At 44.3% G+C, this 25,412-nt stretch overlaps 1 protein-coding gene across 2 annotated transcripts in view; it reads left to right on the top strand.

Moving 5' to 3' along the window:
- Positions 1–246: 246 nt before the first annotated feature.
- LOC126519179 (venom metalloproteinase BumaMPs1-like) overlaps positions 247–25,412 on the top strand; it is a 67,025-nt gene continuing 41,859 nt past the window's right edge. For both annotated transcript variants that reach the window (XM_055065325.1, XM_055065324.1), the window contains exons 1-6: positions 247–351; positions 4,529–4,698; positions 7,829–7,921; positions 10,799–10,922; positions 15,246–15,323; positions 22,631–22,782. In XM_055065325.1, the coding sequence (XP_054921300.1) occupies positions 282–351; positions 4,529–4,698; positions 7,829–7,921; positions 10,799–10,922; positions 15,246–15,323; positions 22,631–22,782 (687 nt within the window). In that variant the 5' untranslated portion in view covers positions 247–281. The remainder of the gene's footprint in view (positions 352–4,528; positions 4,699–7,828; positions 7,922–10,798; positions 10,923–15,245; positions 15,324–22,630; positions 22,783–25,412) is intronic.

Below are 25,412 nucleotides of genomic sequence, written 5' to 3'. Positions count from 1 at the left end.
CTTTGTGGTGTTTCTTTACAATAGCCGACTACTGTAAGCGGAGCCAAGGTGTATATTTTTACTGTTGAGCGTTCACATCAGGTGGTACAAAGACAATAAGCTTTCAGTTTCAGTTCCCGTCATCGATGGCAGGATGAACTTTCTGGTGCTTTAACATTATGAATCAGGACGCATTGAGGTACGAACATTGTGAATTTTTTGAGGTCCACTATATATCGTAGAAATACGTGTCCCTGCGCATTTCAAGAGAGTGACCACAAGCATTCAACATAGCGCTTTCTATGAACATGGGCAAGTCATACATGCTTGTAACATTGTCTTTGCTTTTACTTTTCCAATCAACTTTTGCAGGTAAATGTTTTACGCTCCTTGCATTTCCCACCCTAGTCGAGGTACTGTTATCTAAAGCTCAATGAAATATACATGCAGTTAAGCATTGGTTGGAGGTTTTCTTGCCAGGAACTACCCGCAGGGGTCCTTAAACTTAATTGCAGTTTTTCTTGAAGCGCGACCCGTGCACCGTAGGGAGGTTGAACTTGTTGAGTCATACAAACATGCGCTTAAACGCTTAAATCTCTTTATTTCATTTATTGCTTCTTCTTTGACGTAATGGAAACTGGGCATGTTACTCATTATTGCAAAAACGTTCCTTAGCCCCACATTGCTCGTATCTTCAAAGAACGTTATTCATTGTGAATATCGAAAAAGGTTGTGTAATACCGGTCTGTAGCGTTTTTTCTGTCATTCGCAACGAATAACGTTATTTGAATATATGAGCAGTGTAGCCACGAAAAGTTTATGCAGTGATGAGTAACTACGCAGTTTGCGACACCCGACTAAAAGCTAAGACCAAGAGGTATTACAATACCTTTCCTTGAATATTCGGTCATACATTGTCCAGTGCCACATTATGAATAAATGGACCGTTTATACGGGGCGCCGCTCGTCATGAATATAAGGGGGTGACGGTTGCTACCTGATTGTAAATTCCACTAAAGAAGAGAATGCATAAAAAGTAGTTAAGCCCTGTGCAGTTTACAAGAATGTGCACGGATAGTCCTCGTAAATGGTCCCTCCAATAACTTAGAGTATGTGGCAGGAGTAATGGCAGTCGTTTTCTTTCTATTTTTAAAATGCTAAACTGCTCTCGCTGTACACTCCGCAACCATGGTAAATTTTCTATGTCGTGCTCATTCATGACAGCTGCTGTTCTGGCATCGGTTCTGTGTTTCGATGAGCTTGATAAGCAGGGTGTTACGTTCACCCACAAAAATCCATCTGCCGGTTTTAGTTGGCCCCATAAGGGTTATATTTGACTGCGTTTATTACATTGTTCACATTATTTGCTAATCTCACTCGCATCTCTAACCTGAAATGTACCTTTCTTGCCCACACTTTCTCGTCCTTGTTGCTTGTTTTTGTGGCTGTTTCCTGAAGCGTTGCCGAGAACGTCATGAATCATAAAAGAAAAGGTAACTCGAATTTGCACATTTTGTAGCTGAACTCCTTTTCTCGAAGAACAATATATACAAAACTGTCATCACCAAAGGGAACCCCGCGAACACAGTATTCACGCATTATCAGAAGTTATTCGAAATGCACGAAGTCCACATCAAAGCTTTGCCCTTCCCAATCCTTTAGCACGAGGTCAATGAGACCAACGCTGTTGAGTAACCTTTTGAAAGACGCGGTTGTTTTGCCGCTATCCCTGTCGGAGCAAAATGAAATCTCGATTCATTCTGACCGACCAATTGTTAATCACAATTTCGCGTGTTATTCCCAACTCACATGCTTTTTTAAAAAGAAAAACACTGCGTTTACTATAGTGCCAATCTACTCGCCAAATATATATTAAATCGCACATATCATTTCATTCAGTAAAATTCTCACACACTGATCTATACTGGGCGCACTGAGTGCCCGAATGACGACGTCGCTGAGCTGATCCGGAAAGAAAGCCGTGCACCTTAAGGGAGAACTAAAGGCAAACATTAAGTCAACCTAGATGGACAGATTATTCTTCTAGAAGTTTCTAGCTTAAATTTCCGTATGCTGACACATTGCCTTGTCACGCACCAACATGCCCCAGAAGGTCCAGCTGCTGCTTCTAAATTCTAACAACCCGTCCTGTATGGCGGATCTGACATAATCCCCCTCTGAAATTTTCCTAAGCTCTTCTTAGTGAACGAGGCAGTGCTGATGTTACATGAGAGTTACCATGATACACGCCAGTTGGCACCACTCCGATTTTCTATTTTCGGCATCTTCACGGTTACGTAGGAAAGTTCTGTTTCGCTACGAATGATGAACTCCGTAAATTACAGAAGCGAAATATTTCAATGTAGTTCATCTTAATCTTTTCTTTTATTGCCCAATAACTGTTGGGATTTTTATCTGGCAGTGTGCCTCCATGATGGCAGTCTTTATTTTTCACCATCCCTGTCGCACTTGAGCGACAGGACCGTTGCGGGGTGACAATAAATATCTTGCTACCACTTACCATCTTGCTGCGTATACTTCAAGCTCCACTTGTGGTTCGTTTTGTTTGCTTTGCCTGAATTTGCCAGAGATAAATAAAATGCTTAATAATACAATTCTGCACCATGAATGCTGGCAGAAACGATGAGTGCGTGTCGTCAAATGTATGTTCCCGGCAAATGTACAGGCTCGCAACGACTACCCTGTCGGTGGCATGTAAAACTGGCGGAATTTACAGCTTTTGTTTTTGGGAAACTGACCTGTGTGTAAGCATGTGCGAGTGATCATAGTTTCCATCATTCAATGTACACTACAAGCCTTCCTAAATTTGGCGAACTTCCCTTCTTTCCTTCAACAGACGAGCCTGTTAGTGAAGTAAGGCGCAATTATGTCCTATAGGACATGCATTGATTGCGATAGAAGCTTATTAGACAGCTACACGAAGTTGATGTTAATGTTCTTTCCTGCCGTGTAAAAAGCTGTAAAAAATTCCTTTACTAACGAAATCAACAGGCATGGTGTCCCGCAGGTACTGGCTAGCATAGACACCTGTTACTCGATGACTGGGGTCACTCACCGTCACAACGACGGCGCCATGAAGAGCGGCAGCAGCGGCGAGTTAATTCTCTTGCCCCCTCTACCTTGAAGGCGAACTAGGCGCAAGAACGCAGCACACACGAAGCTGTCTGCCATCTGAGGTCTCCCAAACATTGCACCCACCTCAGATTACTCCTAGGATGTGGCGGTCAGCCGTTCCATGCCGCGACCGGAGTAGAACAGTAGACGCCCGGAAACCTGGACACTTTCTTTTTTCTCGTAATTGTCCGAGGATTACGCGTGTGCGGGAGTCACGAGACAAACGGAGCAACTTTCGCTTCGAGGAATCTGCCTTCGTCTAGGTTCTACTATACCGCGGAGGGGAACGTGTATTGCTCCGTTTGATCCTAGCAAAGCTGCACTACATTACGCCAAATAGATACCTCGAAATAGGCTAGCCATATATTCACATTTCGTGGTGCCACGTCAAAGCGTTGTGCACTGACTGGAAGGCTCGAATGGCGTTTTTGATATACACATTTATTCGCATTAATATATCATTTCCCCCTTTGAGTACTGCATCAGTTGTTCACTCACCGCCAAGGCTAACATGGAGAGGTTCTGCTAAGGGGATCGACGCGACCTGGGCTTAGGTGCCGCTTTACTGCCACACACCAATTAATAACGACGTGTTGCCACTGCGATTTCATTTTCTAGTAAGGTATTCCTTTCCAGATTATGCTTAAACTCTTGTCCATAGAAGTGCGGCGCATAAGCGTAGCGTCTCCATGTGACAAGTACTCCTCCTGCCACCGTCGACCAAGGCACTGCCAGTGCTGGACTGCCGGAGCACCAATGACGCACTGCGAAGCCGCAGACTTTTGCAACGTGAACCAAGTTGACACGGACCAACCACGAAAGACAAACACAAGCCATTTCGGCAGTACAGACTCTGTATCAGTCACTATGATCCCGTTTCGACGGTGCGTCAGGCCACGCTTACATGGAAGCAAAGCGAGCTGGCCTCAGTTGTTCGTAGGCAAATGCACATTAGAAGCAAAAGACCACAGCAAAAAGTCCCCAGGTCCCGAAAAATTCAACAACAGTTCTCAGATGTCTCTCTCGCAACACACTCGGGCGCACGGCGCTCGGACAAATGCGAGAAAAAAAAAAGCTCTCGTCAAGCCAACCTGCACCCCTCCTAGCACGAGCGTATCTCTCCACTCCCCCACCCAGGCACGCGTGAGAAGACCAAGCCACCATTCATCTCGTCTCACCCTCGCACGCTTTCCCCTCTACAGCTTACGGTGAACTTATAGCACTTATAGCCGCGATCTTAGAGCACTTGGACGTTAAATGGAAGCTCATGGCAGCGTTGACGTCAACCCCGACGACGACTGTGCAAGTTGACCAAGAGTGTCGTATAACTGCTATTGCAATGCAAGATGACTAAGCGATTTGGTAGCAAGGCAAGTATATTTGACGGTGCGTATTGTTCATTACCTTTCTTCAGCACAACAAGACTTCTATGTGTATCCAACTATTCTGCATGAAAGAACAAAAGACAAAAATTTGGTTCTACGCCTCAGCGAAAATCTAACTCTGAATCTTGAAAAGAGCTCGGTGCTGGCTGATAAACTACTACTTGTTACGAGCAGTCACGAGGGACAACTGTTGGACACGGTAAGCAAGCATTATAAATTATGGGGTTTGACGTGCCAAAACCACTTTCTGATTATGAGGCACGCCGTAGTGGAGGACTCCGGGAATTTCGACGACCACCTGGGGTTCTTTAACATGCACCTAAATCTAAGTACACGGGTGTTTTCGCATTTCGCCCCCATCGAAATGCGGCCGCCGTGGCCGGGATTCGATCCTGCGACCTCGTGCTCAGCAGCCCAACGCCATAGCCACTGAACAACCACGGCGGGTATAAGCGAGCATTAGAGTTGCGGCAAACTAGATACCTAGATAACTTAAACGACCTTCACAATTAGCCAGCTGTGCCATAGATTCTCCGTTTTTTAGTGCGTACACGGCCCCAAATATTATACACACCGAACATCTGCGTGTTATTGCCAAAAAGAGAAATTTCACGGTCTTCTGGCCAACTTTTCAGAAATCACTGACGCCTGCCCTCCTGCGTAATTGCAAACTTTGCGACGATAACGACTCGTTTAGTACCGGGTTTAGCATACTGTGCAGTGCGTGCATATAGAAGTGTAATGCAGTGGAAAGAGCGTTCTCGTGATCACTGTCAGCACAAGAATGACGAGTTTATCCACGCTTACAAGTGGAAAACAAGCGTTCTGAAAAAGACTGAACAGCTTTCGTATTCAGAATGTCCCGAATATGTCTTCTATTAGTCATTAGTCTAATAGAAAGTCTATTAGTCGATCCTATAATTTTACTCGATCATATAGAAAGTTGAAGCGTGGGCGCTGAAATATACAGGTCTTCGCGAACGAGCAATATGCCAATCGATCCACATAATGCTTGCACATACGGTCGTCCAACATGCATTGACATCTAAGCTAAACCACAATCTTAAATATATTCAGGGCTGCGAAGAAAGAAGTTGAAAACAGCGCGATGACGGTCTCTCGGATGACCGGCAACACCAGCAACTGTCTTTCCGGCCTATCACATATTCTAAACTGCTCCTGTAAACACAGTCTCAATTAGCGTAACAGTAAAATTTTAGCTCTTTATCTTACTCACAGGCAGTCTGTTTTACGAACATTGTTTCAGGTACGTAGAGGCAATGTAGATTTGTTGGTAGATGTAATGATATTGTAGAAGGTCGAACAAACGCGACCAGAAAAAAATAGTAACTAACATTTGAATACGAAGTGCTTTTTTTTCTGAAGGGCAAATGCCGATAACAAGCGATTGGTAGTAATCCAAGTGAACTATTTATTTAATCAGAAGAGAGAATTATCTTTGGTAGATAGCGCAATTGTACTGCATTGTGCCGCACACGCAATGTGCCGCACGTGACAGATTGTCGACGCCACTCAATATACTCCGAAACGAAAACACGCACGCTCAAATTTCGCATTAAAGTGTATCGTAATCATCGGTGACTTTTTTAGGGCCCCTTTAAATTTACGAAGCGAAAAAGATAAGATTTTACATGTAACACAAGTGTCGGCAACCACTGCACCAAGTTTGACTAGCTTTGTTGCATTTAAAAAAAAACACCTAAAATGTAGTGCCTGCTTTTTTAGAATTTTCGATTTAGGTCGATAATTTTTTATTAAAAGTTGGCGAAAGTCGCAGATTTTCATTAAACGAAATTATCAAGTTTACAGCTCTGTAACTCCGCAATGAAAATTGATATCACAATTCTGTGAATTTAATCTAATAGTACATCTAAAGTGGACAAAATTGATATGTTACACATGAATCTGAAAAAAAATAGTAATATGGAAATGCAGCTTTTGCAGAATCCTTGCAAACAACGTAACAAATTCACAGAAGACATAAAATGATAAATCAAATTTGTCCGCTTTCAATGATCTAGTGGATGCCGTTTACAGAACCACGATATCTATTCTTGATGCAGAGTTATTAAGTTGTAAACTTCGTGCTTCTATGTCTTTCGAACTTTTCGATTATGAAAAATTGTTTAAACAAATTCCTGGCCTTAAATTGAAATTTCGCTTCCAACAGTCAGTACAATTTAAATTTCTCTCTCAAATGCAACAAACTTCATTAAAATTGGTCCAAGGGTTATCTCACAAAGGCATTTCTGAATTTTACATATATTTGAATAGGCCGCGTCGGAGTTGGGCCCGAGCTAAAGCTTGCTCTTAACATAATAGATATACTTCTCGTTCTAGTGGACAAGATCTTAGATAGCCCAAGCTCCTCGATCTTGTAGTACAACGTGTTGTGGTTGTAGACGACGCTGTGTTGCTTGCACCAGAGGTCTTATACTGCACGAGAGATTGCAGATTCCCTAGACTATAGTGCGGGCACTTAAAACCTATATAAATTTAGTGCGCAGAACGCTTGCAATATACAGTACATCATTTCGAAAATTATTAGGTGATAACCTAAAGCAAGTATTTTGAATGTTATGGAATGTAGTGCTGGAAAGGCGGAAGAAATAAGGGCGGAAAGATAGAGAGCTGGTAGAGGTAGGCGTGGAAAATTTACATTATTTCGCACTACGATTTTTTTTCTAGTGTAGTGCATCTTACTGAAGCCCTTCTTTCTCGGCAGTTTTTGCGCTTCTTTCCTTTATTTTGCACACCGATAGCCCAGAAAAGCATAAAGTATTTTGAAGGTTTGCAAGGCCCATAGAAAGTGCGGGCCAGCGTACTCCCGTTGCGAAGAATGTTTTACTAATTTGTGTTTCCTGCAGAAGAATTTGTGCTATTATCATAATTTAGTTTCTTGTCTTGATTTTTACTTCCAAATGAACTGCATTATACACCGAAATCAGTGATTCTTCTGTAAGTTGTGTGGAAAGGATCTTTAATTCCGAAAATGCATCTGAAATTAGTTTATATACCTGAGTTATATTGTGGCGAAAAAAAATTCCTAGAACTCTTCCTAAATTTACTATGAGAATTGCCCATTTATTTTTATGAAAAAGTAAGCGTAAATTGTGCAGAAGTTAGGATTGTGGTGAAGCAGCAGGCCGGAGCCATTCGTACAGTGCTACTTAAGCTAAATAAAAATTTTACTGTTGAGCTACAAAGCAAAAGTACACTTTTTCGCACGGAATGCCCCAGAAGCATCAAATAAAGAATCATAGATTCTTCAACTGATAGCCAACTACAAAAATGACGTGTATACGCAGGTTGACACTTCAGCTATTCAAGAGGTTCTGTACCAGGACGTGCATTGTCAATCCTCTCTCGTCTTACGCCAGAGGGAAGGCGTGGTGCAAGTTGTAAGTCCTTCCTTATGCAACTAGTCTGGCTAAACTCGCTGGAAAATATGGGTAATGCACTGCTCCCATATTCCATAACAATATCGGTAACATATTGGGTAGGATATACCTAAAGCCTCTAGTGTATGGCGTCGTCCTATACTATAGGCGCGCAATATCCGATACGGCTCTCCTGACGTCACTAGAGAGAATCTCAGTGACATTTCAGCCTAGGTTGTGGGTTGGGCTCCCACTACGGGAAATGCTTTTTTTTTCTTCGATTCTAATTTTCCTTTGAGTTGTGATTTGCACACTTCAAATAATGTTACAATTAATTTTCCTAATGCTATCTTTGGTTTCGTTACCTGTGGAATTCATGCGGTAATAGGTACTGTCGCTTTTCTCTCTATTTACTGAGGACTGAAAGTACCAACTTATACCTCGCGCGTTTGAAATATTTTAGGGTGTGAGTCCGCTGGTATGTCCGTCTCGTACAGTAGTATCATAGTTGAAGGCACCGTTTTGGCCGAAGGACACATCAATGTAGCACGAAACAAGGCTCGTAGTCCTACACGCAGTGCAAGTTTCAGCAAACATTCGCTTTCTAAGCACGCACCACCTCACATGTCCTAAGAAACGAGAAGATAGTCCACCCGACGGCCGCGATCACTCCCGTTCACAACACTTACGTTATGTGAAGAGTATTCGGGGGTCGGCCACGAGGAACATGCATAGATGTCGTAAAATGTGCTGCGCTGACGCTACGTGTCGCTTTTTCGCGCCTCCAAAATGTAGCAGCGCATGAGAAATCCAGCAGAGCGCTCATCGAAGCCAATTTATTTTCGTCTGGCCCCTTGCTGTCCGCACTGTATGCTACTCTCGCGCCCGCAGCAATCACGTGACTTGAGCCCTGCAGCTCGCCGGCCACACATGCGCCCAGTCTGATGCTCGGGAAAGTCGGCTCCGCGAGCAGCTCGTGTTGTCATACTTGCCTCACTGCATGACGCCGGCATTGGCACCGATGGCGCGAGCGCGTATTCCGAGTCTCTAACATTGTTTTCTCGATAGAATTGTCCCGCCGTGTACGACGCAATCTGCTGCTTCGACACGGGAAACTAGTTTTGTCAGAGCGGCCTTCGCCTAAAATTCATGGTCTACGGACATCAGGTGGTGCATCTAATACTCTTTACACACGAGCATTCCACAGTCCTTTGAACGAAGGATCGTTTACTGGAAAGGTATTTGACACGAGGGGGCACGCGACAAAGGAGCTTTGCCTTACTGGTAAGTGTCCTTTACGGAAATAGAGATGGCTAAACGTTTATGGGTGTAACGGCATCATCCCAATCAGGGTTTACTTAAAACGACTGTAGTTCTCCCGTGTGCCCGGAGCATAACATTTCGGCGTAAATCGTTCTTCGCATTCCAGAGAGTAACGTGAAAGTAGAAAGGCAGATGGCTTCTAAAAGGGATGTAAACCTCATCCGCAGCCCGTCAGCAACAGAAAAGTTGCCGGAACACTTCATATTCGGTGTGGTAGTTTTATTGCTGTAAAAATCTTTATTACCACTAGTACCCACAATTTGCCTTGCAGTAAACGACTGTTATTAGAGCCATACATTTGAACGCATGCAACTGGCCCCCACGCTGATGTCGCCACCGTCACACCGCCATACTGGCCTCGGGCAGCTTCGTCCGCGTGTTGTTCATAGGTGTAGCGTCCTCGCTCTCTGCCCTATTGCATGGAACTATCTAATCTGGCCCTGGAAGCAGGCACCCACGATCAGCCGTGCGTGCAGTGGTCAGAGAAAGCAACATGAAATGCTTATCCGCATCTGGAAAGACATTTTGGATTCACTGCTAGTAACACTGATATTAGCAAATGTGCGACTTAGAATGCTGCAAAGTATTTCAAGCTTTACACTTTCTTTTTTTGTAAGCGTTATGCTTTCCTTGTTGTTTCGCGTTGACGAGATGCAGAATTTTCTTGCGCTTTGTTGATTTCAATTTAAACAAGCAGCGCCCTTTTGTTTTGCTCTCCTGCTTACTGATAGCATGAAAAGGAAAACATGCCATATGGGTTGTCACTGGGGAAGCTCTTTTCCGTAAGGGGCCCTTCATCACAGTGTGAACGGATTTACTTCAAAAGTCTTCAGCTTTCCTGTTGGTCACCTTGCGACGTAAATTCTTCTTGGCATTTCGGAGAACAGGGTGACTAAAAAGCTAACGAAGTTTGTATTTCTTGAATGACGTCCTCTGTGGCCATTATAAATTAAGATGGCCCGGGCAAGGTTCGACTTGACTCGTAACAGTACATCGATCTCTGTTTCTTTGTCTTTGTATCTTTCTTGTGCCCATTCAGCCAGCCTTGCGATGTACATGGAAGGCTATGAGACTTCTAGTGTAGAACCACCACTCGTAACCAAGGTTACGACGTGTTCTGGGACGTCACGGAAGAGTCAGCCTTAAGATGTATGACTAATATTGCGCATCACTCCCTTTTAAAAATATTGCGCCTCCATTCCACTCTGTGAAAGTGGATGTACAGCGAAGCTGTTGCCAGCTTTGGACAAACACGACCGACGTTAGACGACGACCGGACAAGTGGCGCATGTTACGCTCCCACGCTTGTGTGCGGAAGTGCACCCTACATGCTCATTCCTCTAGGCCCTCCGCTAAGCGCTAGTTTGACTGTGTCCAGGATTGCTCACATTTTTGTATGAGCCCCGCGCACGCGGACGCGAAAAATTTCTGCAAACTAGAGACTAACAGCTCCGCTGTAAAACTTTAGCATAAGCAGATATTTTTCTTTCGTATAGTTTGAAAAGCCAAATGGATAAGATATTACTTGCTGTGTTTTTGCCTGTGAATAAGTTATATTTCCTCCTATTCTACCAGGAAGGCATTATCAATCACGAACTGAGAATAAAGCCTCTACCACAAGACGAACGTTCGTTACAAGATAAGATACTGCATAAGATCTACAAAGTACAAGAGATACAGGGTACCTATAACGACTTCGGTAAGCGAATTGTTTTTCTGTATGTTAGTCATGGTTTTATTGACGCAGAATTTGGACGGGTGGTTGAACTAATCTTATGTGCACATGTTTCATACTCCAAAAATGTTTAACACCCATCAAGTTCTTTACAAAGCTTTAAGCATTGAGATTGAAACGCGACTTGAATGCGATTGAAAGCCGTAGCAATCCGTCTCGAACGTTAATTAGGAGAGAGAGAAATTAGCTTTTATTTTCTGAAACGGTAATCCGAGTCAGGGCCAAGTTCACCCTATGTGGGAGGATTCCTTGAGAGAAATGAGCTTTTATTTTCTGAAACGGTAATCCGAGTCAGGGCCAAGTTCACCCTATGTGGGAGGATTCTTTAATCCGGAAACACTCTGGTTAGCCACGCCTCCTTAGCCCGGGTAAAAAAGCTGCGTTGGCTATCCAGGTCGTCAGAGGAAAGCTTGACAACCCACGTTTCTGTGGTGGTATTGATCTGCGGTGAGTTGGGGAGCTATTGTTGTGCTTCTGTGGGGCGTCCTTCTTTGGAGTCGTTTTGTGGAGCTTGTGGTGTGGGGTCTGTGGATGTGTCACGCGGGGGGCAATCCTGGACCATGTGATGAAGGGTTTCTGGGACGTCGCAGTGGCTGCATGTGTGCAAGTATTGCTAGGATAGAATGTGTTCATGGTTATTCCGTGTACGTAGAAGTTCGACTGTTAGCTGCGGAAGATGACTTTTTCCTCTTTGCTCAAATTCTCGTGTGGTAAAGGGCACGTTCTTGTGCTGAGCCGGTGGTTTTGCAGAAGCTCAAAGTGGTCTAGGGCGATGTCACCGACATTGTTGGCCGGCATGGTGTCGGTTGGCATATGCGTCCTTTTTTGGCAGCTGCGAGCTGCTGATTGGGACTCAGTGAGCATTACTGCCCCTTCCGGGCAGATTGTTATCGCCAGAGGGATTGACGTTTCCGCTGTAATCTCGGAGGCTCTTGCTTGGATGGTGAAAGCTGCCAGTTCTTTGTCTTGGTGACCCACGACGCTTAAGGCAAAGGAGTTTTGTTTTATATACCGGGCAGCACTGGTGCGCCTCGAGTCAGGGTCTCTCGCGTGTTTCTTGCCAAGTGCGCGGATTCTGCTTCGCCGACACTCCTTATTCTAAGTTGGATGCATATGGAGCGGTATGCCTGCAAAGCTGATACAGTACTGCAGGACGGGTGGGATTCTTGCTTTCTGGCCTGTGTAGGCAATGTAGCTTTCAATGTAGTTGCGGTAGCGCGAAACTGCCGTACGTCCGGTGGCAGTGAGCTTGAGCCGCTCTAGCTTGCCGATTTTATGAGGCTCGGCAAGCTCTTCCCACGTATTTTGGATGCCGAGGTTGAGGAATATCTCCGGTAATGCAATGGGCGGGAGGGTCAAGCCTACGTTGATTGCCTTTCGAATGACAACATTCAGTTTCTTGATTTCAGGCGGCTTGAGTGTCAGGTTCCGCATGTGACATGGCCTGATATTAGGGCTTGGATTATCCTTAGTGTGCCTTGCTACTTCAGTCCACTCCTTTGGTTTGTGTTGAGGAAATGTCACTCTTAATGCTCCTTGCCAGGCTAGCCTGTTTACTGCAGGAAGTGTTCACCGTATCTCTCATGATCATTGCAGAGTTCCTATAAATGTTCTCGCCCTGTAGTTATAAGTTCAAATTGATGCATGTTGGGGCAATATTGGGGAGTGAGGAAGCTATGAGAGCGTGAGAACAGGTTATAAATTGCATCATTTGGTTCTCTTGCCTGCTAAAGGACCCGTATTGAGAAGAAGCACAGATTTATGATCGACACGGAGTCGATATCGGCCCGACATCTTTCAAATGCAGGTTTACAAAACAGCATGAAATCTTTTTACAGCGACAAGAATAAGCGATAATACATTTTTCGAAGTACTTGAACAATTCCAGAAGAAAAAAAAACACTGGTATACGGAATCATGTACAATTACTTGCTTACCCTACAAGAAGATGTGGATATAGGTACAAACTATGTTTATCTATTTGCCGTCGTTCCTTGCTAGTCGGTTGCCGCAATAGTAAGTAGTGACGGCCAAGAAAGTTGTCGCGCAGTGAATGTCGCAGGGAAAATGCAATTGTCGTGTCCTTTTTTACGCTCGCCTTTTGCCCCTCGACTCTGTAATGTAATGTATGAAGGCAGGTCTATATATATATATATATATATATATATATATATATATATATATATATATATATATACATACATAGCCGCGGACATTATTTCTTTTTCTCAACATGGCAGGCACTATTTTGCGGCCAACTACTGCACATGTCTTCCTCCTACGGCTCCTCATTTTGCAGTGTGGATGGTGCACGGCGCGTTAGCGAGCACCTAGTTGCAATTCCGACAGCCGGTTGCACGGTAGCTGGGCAGGAGTGGTAATGGTTCAGTATGCGTGCGCTTTCGCTGATGCAACATTCGCCGCGCAGCCGAGAAGGCCATCTCATTGCTCTATATAGGAAACTGCCTCACGGGAAGGGTCAATAATGTCTTCCTCCTTATAGTATGTACTATACCGGCTGGCTTGTTTTAAGCGTACTGTTCGCGCATGTCACAAGAAAATGCGGGAAGTTTGCACTTGTGGTGCAAGGCTGGGTCACAGCGGAGCTATTTCCGGCTTTTGCTAAGTTTTTCGAGGTTATACATGGCTCGGATACGTTCATACTAAGCGTTGCTAGGTTTTGCTAAGTTTTGCGACGTTGTGCATGGCTTGACTGTGCTCACGCTAAGTGTCGCCAAGATTTGCTAAGTTCCGTCAAGTTTTTGCGAGCTCATACACGGCCAGGCCGGTAAGCCCCAGCCAGTCGCACACATACAAGCCGCAGTAGGTGCATCACAATTAATTATGTACAGTGCTTCGGTACCAGCCGTCATCATCATCCTTCGGTCCTCGTCCTTGACGCCCGACCGTCGTCGTGGTCGTTGTCGTGGTCGGTGGCATGGGGGAAAGCTTCGCTAAGCACTTTTAAGGCACAGCTCGTCTGTTGAAAGTTCCGCACCGATCTCACCATGGAGAGATTCACGTCAAACCAGAACCGGTCACAGACGCGGCAGCTGTGCCCGAACTCTATGCCGAGAAATTCGCGCTGGAAGTGGCCGTCCGCACCTCCCACAGATTTGTGGGCTTCGGTTTGTAAGTTCTCGGTGACACGCAGGCCCGAAAGCGATTCCCGGCGATGCCGCGCATTCAGTCGGCAGAGTTCGTTGTCTCTGGTCTGTAACTGGAGATCCTCGGCTCGGCGATGGCGTTTATCGACGGTGGCCTCGGCGCGATGGGCCGGATAGGCTCTCCTTTGTCGATCGTAGTCCTGCTGAGCCGCGACGGGCTTGACGCTGGAAGTTTTGGAGCAGTCGCAGGCCGGGATCGCTTTTCGACGACGCGACAACTCTCGCGTTCCCTCAATTGAAACTCGAGATACACGACTCGACGTCGCCTCTTAGCCGCAGCTTCGGCGCGGTGTTCCGGATCAGCTCGGCGGGACGCATAGCTTCTCGCTTGGCAGTACGGCGCTCTTCGTGGTAAGCCACTCCTTCTTCGGGCGTCCGGACTTTCTTCGGTATCCCCATGGCAGCAGCACGTACGCATGGAGCAGAGGAGGCCAGAGGTCTGCCGCCAGGCCGGCTCGAGCTTTTACTAGCCTGTGACGTCACAACTCCACCATACGCGCGTGGGGTGCGAGGAGGTTACGTGACTCGGTGCTCTCACAGCTGGTTGCTAGGCAACGCGAGGCGGTGCACAGCTGGGCTGAATTTTCTGGTAACGCTCCACGGCAAAACGAAAGCTTAAACAGCTCCCAGTTAAAAGTGCAAAGGCGGCTTCAAGATCTCCTGGCACACACGTTATTTAAAATATTTCCCTCACTGGTTTGAGTTGTAACCGTCACTATTGCGAAAAATAGTTGGGGAATCTAAAACATAGCGATGCTAGATGAGAGATAACTCCATCAAGGCAGTGATGTCGGAAAGAACCGACTGCCTTTTCGCATGGTACAAAATTCTCGCCGACTAGTCCAGCTCCCTGTGTAATATGCGTCCCGTTTCGTACTGGTATACGTATATAGCACCTGTTGCCTAATAAATATGTCTGATGTTCTCTCTGCGTACGGGAAAGTCAACACGCTTTAATGTCTATCACCCCCACATGATTACAGCAGCTGGCAAGAACATCACTAGTTGTTATACCATTAGTTTTGCTTTATTTAACCACAACCGTTAAACTGCCTCAATAAGACTCAAGAATTTCCAACTTACTGTGCATCGAAGCAAATATGTATATCTATTTTTGCAGAGCCGACACTCCCACAAGTTTACCAACGCTCGTATGAACTCAACCAGCGTAAGAAAAGAGAGCGAAGAAATTGGAACGGTAAGTATTGAAGATTTAAATTTGAAGAAATTGGTTGTTTCACTATTTGTCCTTTGTTGTAATCCGCGCCAATGCACTGAAAAGCACTATCTATCTATCTATCTATCTATCTATCTATCTATCTATCTATCTATCTATCTATCTATCTATCTATCTATCTATCTATCTATCTATCTATCTATATCTATCTATCTATCTATCTATCTATCTATCTATCTATCTATCTATCTATCTATCTATCTATCTATCTATATCTATCTATCTATCTATCTATCTATCTATCTATCTATCTATCTATCTATCTATCTATCTATCTATCTATCTATCTATCTATCTATCTATCTATCTATCTATCTATCTATCTATCTATCTATCTATCTATCTATCTATCTATCTATCTATCTATCTATCTATCTATCTATCTATCTATCTATCTATCTATCTATCTATCTATCTAGCCCGCCGCCGACGTCTTGGTGCTCTCATTGCCGTTCCGTTAACTTAGTATGTACCAAAATTGGCATAGTATGGCAAGAGTGTATGAAGAACATAAATGACAAGTCATGACATGAGTATCACGACATGTGTGTCCCGTAGGTAATGAAACAGCCGCCTACGCCTTGGTGCTTTCATGGTCCTTTCGTTACCTTGATATCTATCAAAATTGCCTGAGTTACTATAGGCTATTCGAAATAGTATGAGTTCGGTTCAATTCGCTGCCTTTCATTTTTACCGTCTTCACTGAAGTTACGTGGGACACCATGTACAGCGCTTGTGAAATGTACATCTAACAACTATTTTTTGACCACAAGTTCTATATATTTAGATCTAAACGTTCGGTTTTCATTCAAAAGAACAGTTGTGCCGTAGGTACGAAAAAAGCACAGCCTTCGCTTTGTTGGAGTTCAAATTTAGCCATTTAGCTTTTCTGCGGAGCAATAAGAGAGGCTACGCAAAAATTTATTTCCCGTGGTAATAAATAAGTGTAACAACATGATTGAATGAACACACTCTTGTCATCTGTGTAAGTTACAAATTTCTTGTCTGATAAGAAAAAAACAATATTTTCACGTACACATTAAGGAGACACTAAATGTTAATATTACGTCAACGTGGACTGTTGAAATACCATCCCAGAAACCTCGAAACACTCGTTTCGTGGGAAGTAGAGACTTGTTTTAAGAGGAAATGCGTTCTGAAGCGTCCGCGTGCCTCTAGCGCAGTTCAAATCACCCGCCCTCCGATCGAGGACTGTTGACGCCATGGCCTGATAGTGACGTTGCGCCGTCGGTGAGTAAAACGCACGGAGGAAGGAAACTAAGGAGAGGCCCTACCCCCTCCGCGCGCTAGGAGAAAAGTGTGGCGGAAATGACGTAGTAGGTTCTCATTTTTTTGCTGCTTTTTTATTTTTTTTGTTGTATGGCCACGCCTTTTGGGCCACAATGGCGGCGTTGTTATGGTTTTGAGCGCTCACACGTGTTGCTCTGGTAGGTTTCGGGCCGTGGCAAAGGCGCTGAGTGGACGGGTTTGCGTTAGTCACCGTGTCTTGTTGCGCTGTGTTACCTGCACCGTGCTCTGCCAGATGTTCCGCGAGCGCGCGCGCACTCCGCGCGCGACACCACGCGCAGCGCGGCGTGGTTTCGCGAGAGATGTAAACAAGAGAGGAGGGTGGCCCAAAAGGCGGAGCATCGCCATGAGCAACGCCGAATTCCGGCTTCACTTTTGCTTCACAAAGAGTGACGTCAGGGCCTCTCCTTAGTTTCCTTCCTCCGTGGTAAAACGGCTCCCGCAGACGGCGCTACGCCTTTTTTACAAAACGCAAACGCGCGGCCAGAAACAGAGCCAAGACAGAGCCGACAGCAGCGCGAAAGTGGAACTATGGTGGCTAGCGGAAGGGAAAGCGCGCGACGTTCAGCTGGTTCTTTATTTTATGACGCCAACTTCGACGCTCATTGCAATGGACGACTCTGACAACGACACGTTATCTCGCGATGCTGGGCTCGAGTTCAGCGATTTTAACAATGATGAACGTGGCCTGCTGCTGAGGGGTCGCGCTGCCGGCGTCGTTGCGTACTACTACGAAGGCGGCCTGCTGTGAAAGGCACTCCACGTGACTTCAGTAAGTTGGCGTTGAACTCGTAATCCTCTGGACGAAAGTGCAGCGAGCACACTACGTGATTTCTCGGCTCTTTGTCAGCGCGCTCTGCCAGAGGTACGGCACTTAAGCACTTCAAACGGAGAGGTTCACTCGTTGGCACACAGTGATAAGTAACGTTGGATTCGCCACTGCAACTGCCCTTGGCCAAGTTCCGCGGACTGTTCGCGCATTCCACGACATCACACGGACGTGGCATTCTCGCTGCTTGTTCCAAATGCAAGTTTCGCGAGCCAGCAGGACCACCGCAGTCCGACGCGATAAAGAAACAACTGAAACTCCAAAGCGCGCGCGGCGCCAAGTCGAACGCGCAGAGTCGAGCGAAAACGAGACCTTTTTATCACCCATACTACTCAAGGGTAACGTGAAAATGTTTTTTTTTTTCTTAGAATCGAATAGAAGTAGACAAGTAGCATGTTCTTTCGTCTTATAATAAAATGAAATGATCTTTTTAATACGAGTAGTTGAGTACTAGTGACATAAATTATGATGAGGATTGCCTTCGTCATCGGGCTAGTACCGGAATGTCGCTGGGGAGTCTCAAATCGTGTCATGCATTTACCTCAATTTCGCGGTTGCTAAAGCTCTGTTCGCGATTATATTGACGCCTTAGAAGTTCTAGAGAATTGAATTACCACTTTAACTTGGTTTTATGGTAACCTCATTGTCCCTTTAAAGAGCAAGAGGCTCAAAACGCTGCCTTGTGGATACCAGACGGTATTTCTTTATTTAATGATGCAATTTTTCTAACAGAAATAAATTGACGTCAGCTGGGATAACGTTTTAGTGGTTGGAGTGTGAGGTCTGTAGTTCTATATTTCTTTCATTTGTAAAGTAAAATATCCTGATTCATATGGATAAACGCCCGTGTAAAGTCGACCAATATCGCTGTTGCTGAGAGCTCGTGTTCGAAGTTCTGCAAGATATGTTCCTTGTGATCAAGAAGGGATAAATCAGTGGATCTGTTTTTTTTTCGAAAACTGTATTGAGAATTTCTAACATCCTAAGGTAATTACAACATGAAGAAAAGTAAATTAGAATAACCACTTCAAAAGATTTAGAATATACACGGGAGGTTGATGTTGGGCCACAGCATTTATTATATAACTTATCACATGCTTCATATTTGGTACAGTTACAGTAGAAATCTTGATTTTCTCTCGGAATAAGCCTGCAGAAATACACAAATTGTAAGTGCGAGCCTGAACAGGCGTGGTTCCATGTGTTAAAAATTTTACGGGTCGAATCTGTGACCCACCAGCATCTCAGCTGCAATAATTTTCGAGTCCTAGCTATACTGAACTTATATAAATTGTCCGATTGGCGCAAAAATTATTGTTCTTATTTTGCCGCACCCAAATATTATACGACATAGTCTGATTAAGGCTAGCCTCCCTGGGCACAAAATAATCAGTAAACGGCTGTGAAAATAATTTGTTCGCTAGAATATTCCTCTGCTTTCTGTTAATGCGAATATTTAGTCTGTCCTATAGTTTTTTGTTATTGCCATCCTTGCACGACGAAAATAACTTCGAATAATAAGCATTTCGTGCCTCCCATAATTTCTTGGTTCGCTTGTTACGAAATATTTTAAATGGGTCGACATCCAGAGGCTCTCCAGTTATAATAAATTTTGCACATATTTTGTCACGCATCCTAACTGGTTAAAAGAAGGCTTTGCTTAAAGGGACACTAAAGCGAAACAATAAATCAGTTTAGACTAACGAAGCATTGTTTGAGAACCCTGCAGACAGTGATTTCAAAATAATAGATTCATTATTAGATGAGAAAATGAAGGTCGAAGAATCAGTATTTGAATTTCGCGCCGAAACCCCAGCGCCGGTACGTCAGCGTGGCGTCAGGGATTCCAAAGTATGTTTTCGCATTTGGGCCGCGTTGGCTGAATAAAAATTCCCGAAACTTTCCATGTTTATTATTTGGTTCCTTTAGAACACAATATAGTGAATATGTACCGCTATATATAATTAGTAGGCCCTAGAATATTCCATCAAAATTCAATACGTCACAGCCCCCAGGTGCGGGAACTTAAGTAGGCGTCGCCACCCGTATTTCGTTCTTGCGCTTTTTCTGGCTTACCAAACGTCTTGTCGTTGTACGAGTGGTGTTTTTGGTGTTGTAGAACGGTAATTTACTGATGCAGAATAAATCATTTTTCCCTTTAGAGTCCCTTTAACCATGGCTTCCCAGGTCCTTTTGCCAAGCTTTCGTTAACGAAGTACTTTTTGCACACACAAAGAAACCTGTTATGGTATGAAACATATAAGCTAATTGAGCATGATCTTGTTGGCAAATATGATGCCTGTTAATTTGCGTCAGTACCATGTGGAATACTGCTAAGGTATGCTAAGTTGTACTGTGGGAGATTGTGCTTTTTGCTACTGATAGAGTGATTAATTTAATGCAACCATTTGAAACAAATGCCTTCTCATAGACAAACCTATGTGCAGTACTGGAGGCCAGATTAACCTCAATATCTCCTTCTGGAAGTAAATCATGCCATATTTATTAGGACAATAGGCCCATAGCCCCATCGAGGGGGGGGGGGGGGAGCGAGCATCAATGACAAAGACGTACTGAATAGCCATAAAGAATACTTCATAATCTGCCATTGCACATGAACAATTAGCTAATATGTTATATGTGTTCAAATATTAATAATGATGCACCTCGATCCCAGCGACTTGATGTCCTATTCAGCGAGAATGTTTACTTCCGAGATAGCTGAAAGACATGACTGTCAGTTGTATATCCTGTTTCATTTATTATAACAACGTTGCAGACCTTATCGATATCTTCAAAAAGATTTCAAGTTGTTCTACTGTGCTATTAAAAAATTTCGCACTGATATAGGCACAGCTAATAATAGCCTTTGGGTTAGCCTCAACGGGGGCGTACCATTCCGGTTTTTGACCCGCCGTGGTTGCTCAGTGGCTATAATCTCGGGCTGCTCAGCACGACTTCGCAGGATTGAATCCCGGCCACGGAGGCCGCATTTAGATGGAGGCGTAATGCGAAAACACCCATGTACGTAGATTCAGGTCCAGGTTAAAGAACCCCAGGTGGTCTAAATTTCTGGAGTCCTCCACCACGACGTGCCTCATAATCAGAAAGAGGTTTTGGCAAATAAAGCCCCAAAAATTAGTTTTTAAGTTAATTCCTGTTTTTTGAGTAACCATAAGTGAGACATGGTTATGTTGAGAAATTACAGCAGAAAGTGACAAAGAGATAACCAAAACTACTAAGTAGGATTACGAAGCGCACCTTCTTTCTCAGCCACTGCTGCTGAAGCACCATTTTCTTTGCGTACAAGTATTTTTCCATTTGCATGGTGTGCGCACTTGTACACGAAATGTTTCACCCGTTTCTTCGAGGGAAGCACAGATCAATTCTGACTCGCCTTTTCATATGCTCGGTGATAACAGCTTTTGCCGAGCTTCACTCTAAAAGATACGAGGGCACCTAAGCACTTATGAGTTGAGAATGCGAAACCATAATTGTTTAATTGACCGCTTGCAAGCAGGTCTTCAAGTTATGAACTCCTCGAGGGCAAGCGAGCGCATTGAGATGCTTGGGCAATGACTGCTTGATAGCGCATTTCCGGTGCACATCGATCCACGACGTCGTGCTACCTTGCCCAACTGCCATACAATCTAATGGCGACGCTCTCGAATAACCCATGGTGAATTGTGACGCCACCACTTTTGCCATGCGGGGCTTGGCAGTGGAAATTTCGGCCCAAGTAGCACGATGTCATAAGGCAGAGTGCACAGGCCTGCTATCAAGGAGGCGCTGGTTTAGCCCAATGGGTAAGACATTTGGATTCTGCGCACGCGGTCACAGGTTCGAAAGACACTACCGCCAAAGTGTTTTCTTTCGAATTTCTTCGGTTTTTATGCACTAATTTCTGTATAGCGATTACCTAGGCGAAGTTAGAATGCAGGTGAGAGCTTGCACGGACAAGAAACGTGCGTATAACAGAGGCTTCCGAGTGTCAGGGTGACATGGCGTCACGCTGATGCCCTGTCCCCTCACGCAACAGCGGGCGCGCCTGCGTTGCAGCAGTTCCTTTCAACTTCTCTAACCCGTCGAGGTGCGCACGTGAAGTGGTGTTGCAGCCAATGAGAACTTAGGTTCCGTTTCTCTACTTTTCGCTCAAACAACCATTTAATGGCGTCGCATCAAAATAGTTGCATACTTTGTAGCCTGTTTTTCTCGAACAGCAAGACATCAACAACAAGGCAAGAACAACAACTTCCTGTATTTTTAAGTTTTGGCGTCTGCTACGCCACTCTAGGAGCGTCAACGCCATTCCGAAGTTGACTGAGTTCCTGAGGCACCCCAGATGTCCCCATGTTTTCAACATTTCGCTTCACATTCTTCATATCTTGGTCAAGGCAGTCAAAGAGTTTCTTAATTTCATGAAGTTCATCAGACAGCCTATGGATAGATCGCTCGAAGCCGTGTATTTCACATGCTAAGCCCAAAAGCAAGTAGTGCTTCAAATCGTTCTTGTGAACTACAAGATGACATTTGATTCGGTTTTGTGACCCTGGCCAGACGCAACACCGTTGTTATGAAGGCCTCGGCGTGTCTTATACTTTTAATTTTTTAAAGGTTTCTCGTCTGGCCTTCTCGTTCAATCCAGAACACATGCCGAAATTGAAAGTACCCTACATTCGGATGTCGACAAGTCTGAGCCATTTTCGCTCGTTGGAGAACCAGAATGCATTAAAAGCCGCTATTGCAAGCAGTTCTTAGTGTTGATAGTGCTACAATTTGTTACAACTCAGTTTAACTAGAAGTAGGGTTGAAATTTTGAAACTTCACCTACCTAGAGAAAATACAGAAGCCCGTTCAAAATTTGGTGTGTGGTGTGCTCCACCGCTTCAGCCAAAAAAGAATGCAAAGTTGGAGTATCAAAATGAATGGAGGAGTTCGTGCTCACGAACGCAATATTCGTGCTATGGGAATGAACGTTTTTTCATGCTGGCAACTTTGTATGGCAGTGCCATCATTGACTATCATTTCCACTTTCGCCATACACACCTTGGAATGATTTGGAGCCCGTTGCAAGTAGCGTTATACATACAAGGAACACTACTAAAAATGTTCACTTTGCTTTCATATGTAGCACATCATGACATGGAACATAAAGAAGAGGAGCGATCAGCGAACCGAGATAAGTTTACTGTGGAGCTTCACGTTATTTCGGACTCGGTGCACCAAAGGTCATTTAAGAAAAATGAGGAGTTAATTGCTTATCTGGCAGTCATGACAAATGCAGTGAGTACGTCTTCTGACTTCTTAAGGATGCAATTCTGACTTTTTGCATTCGAAACATTTATGTTTTCTTACTGGGAATCGATTTATCTTGAATTGTTTATTTATTTCGAACGGCTGTGCCTGTTCACGAATTATTTACGATATTCTGACTTATTTAGGTAAGTGGACTCATTTGTGCGGCCTGTTGTACTCCGTTAACTTGGGAATGGAATTTTCTGTTCTGGCGTTCTTGTGCGGCCGTTATTTCTACCCTCTGGCAAAGTATAGTCGGTGACACCAAAATTTGCCACCGGTCTCTCTTCACTATTACGTAATGACGCTTCATTGTGAAGGCGAAGAAATACTTTTGTGGACCCAGCCATCAAAAGGAAGCGTACCGAACATACGCTTTTGAAACATACTGCACTTCCAAATTAGACATAAAGTGTGGACATAGATGGTATACTGATCATGGAAAACAAAACATGTCAGAGAGCCGGAGTATAACTTGACCAATACGCGCATGCGTACTCTAATCCCGTTACTCGATACAGCCATCGAGCGAACAGTCTTGTTTATGATTCGTATGAAAGAAGTGCTGTTTCACTTAAAGAGCTAGTGTTCTTCTGTCTTATATTTTGAGTTGCCATTATCTCTCATACGTTGTGATTCTAATATCTGCCGAAAATCTACCTTTCCCAAATGGGGCTCACACATGCATGCATTGCAGTGCGCGAGAAAATGCGCCTTGTCGTGTTTTTAAAAGTTTTAGGCCGTGCTCCCTGGCTCGTTCATTTATAGAGTGCCCGGTCTGTCCGATGTAGGGTAGCCGGGAAGCTCGGTAGAAGCAACGCTACTATCAGGCGTGGTAATGGAAGGGTACTATTCGGGAAATAGAAACGGTATGATTTATACATCACTACAGCTGTTTCAGCCAGAGATGAGGTGGTTAGATGTCTCGCTGTCGGAAGTATTGAGGATAGTGTGTGCGTGCGTACATTTGTCCATTTATTCGTGGGTCTGTACCGTAAATAAATCCGTTGCAAGTGCCGCCGGTATCATCGCCAGTGAGTCTCCGCTTTTCCTTGTGCCCTGCTTGGGGCCCTTATGTCTTTCAGCAAGTACACACTAGGCCAAAACAGCTTTTCTCCTGACGGCTTCTGGATGAAAGTGTGGCAAGTATCACTTAGGGTGCGAAAGTATTTAAGGAAGAATTTGTAGTTCATTTCAGCTACATACATCGCTGGTTACTAAGGATAATTCTCCTAAAACGCTAGTGATGCTACCATGAACTAGGGGGCTTATGAAGTATTTGGCGTTCTTGCAAAGCAGCCTCTGGTTGCCAAGACACTCTAGCCATCGTGGAAGATGTACTGTTGCCGGCATTGTTTATAGTGCGAGTGCCTGTTGATGACTGTGGTGTCGACAATAATAACTTTGATGTTCTAGTTGAGGTGATGTCTCTAATGTCCGTAAGAAAATGTGCTTGCGTGGCATCCTTCACATTAGCAACTTAACATTCAAATTAGGGGCCTTGGAGTTTTTTCAACCTGTTGTTCTGCACAGCGGGATGCCACTGGCCTTACTTGAGCCAGACGTTAGCATAGACACGGTGGGCCTATGTGACGACATCGAGGATGCCGCCACTCTTGCCTAGCTTGATGTTGTCATATTGTCATATTATCATATGTTGTCATATAGCTGCTTTGTATTTATATATCCTACTCATTTGTAATGGGAGGTCCCCTGTACAGTCTGTTGACTATGGGACCTCCCTCTGTATGTATGTATAATCCCCATTTGTAACCTTATTATTATGCAAATAAATAAAGAACTCTTGAACTCTTGAAAGAACTCTCGAACTCTTGAACCGACAGCGCTGAATGTCTGTTACCAACGAAGCCAGGAGCCAAGGTTCACATTCTCTCAAAGCATAGTCTCGTCCGTGACTCTAACAAGAATGGCAGACCCCGAGAAAGCAAGTTTGGGTAATGCCTGTACGAACTATCCTATTATAGCGTATTAGAGGTTGGATTGCGCAACATTTTGACGAGACACACAGAAAGAACATTGGCTGCTATAGAGACTAGAACTCCAGCCTGATTCAGCAGAGGTCATGTCGAGTCTCACTGGTTGAGTAAAATTATTGCTGAGCATGTCAAAGAAATGAAAACAAACACATTCATTTAAAAGACGTCGGCTGCATCTTGTATCTTGGTAAAGAGAAAATATGGCTCGTGCAGGTTGTGCGTCCGTTACCTACAACTCAGCCCTGCTGCAAAAAAAGAAAGAAAAACACCTTCCTGATCTGCCTACAACTGCAGCCATTCACTGCTGTCGGCTTTGTATTTTTCTTCCATGGATTTCAGAACTAGACTAACAATGTTTTGCAACCATGAGGTCTTTATATTGACGAATTCCAATACCTTCGTAAGATAAAACCAAACATCTTGTTCAAGTTTGTTATGTGTAATGCCGTCTCGTTTATGTAATGCCCCTTCTTACCTTCTGCTGTATATGGACCTAGTTCTCTGTAGCCTGAAGTAGACGATCGCTCTTTCATATATCCCCAAGACGTTGTCATCTTTTTCAGGATTACTTTCCATGAGTATATTGAGCACAACTGTCCTCTTAACATAGCCTTTACATGT

The sequence above is a fragment of the Dermacentor andersoni genome, chromosome 10 (genome assembly GCF_023375885.2).
Source record: "Dermacentor andersoni chromosome 10, qqDerAnde1_hic_scaffold, whole genome shotgun sequence".
Taxonomy (NCBI): Eukaryota; Metazoa; Arthropoda; class Arachnida; order Ixodida; family Ixodidae; genus Dermacentor; species Dermacentor andersoni.
Note: the sequence above shows the minus strand (reverse complement) of the source record. Positions and strands in the feature narration are given on the sequence as shown.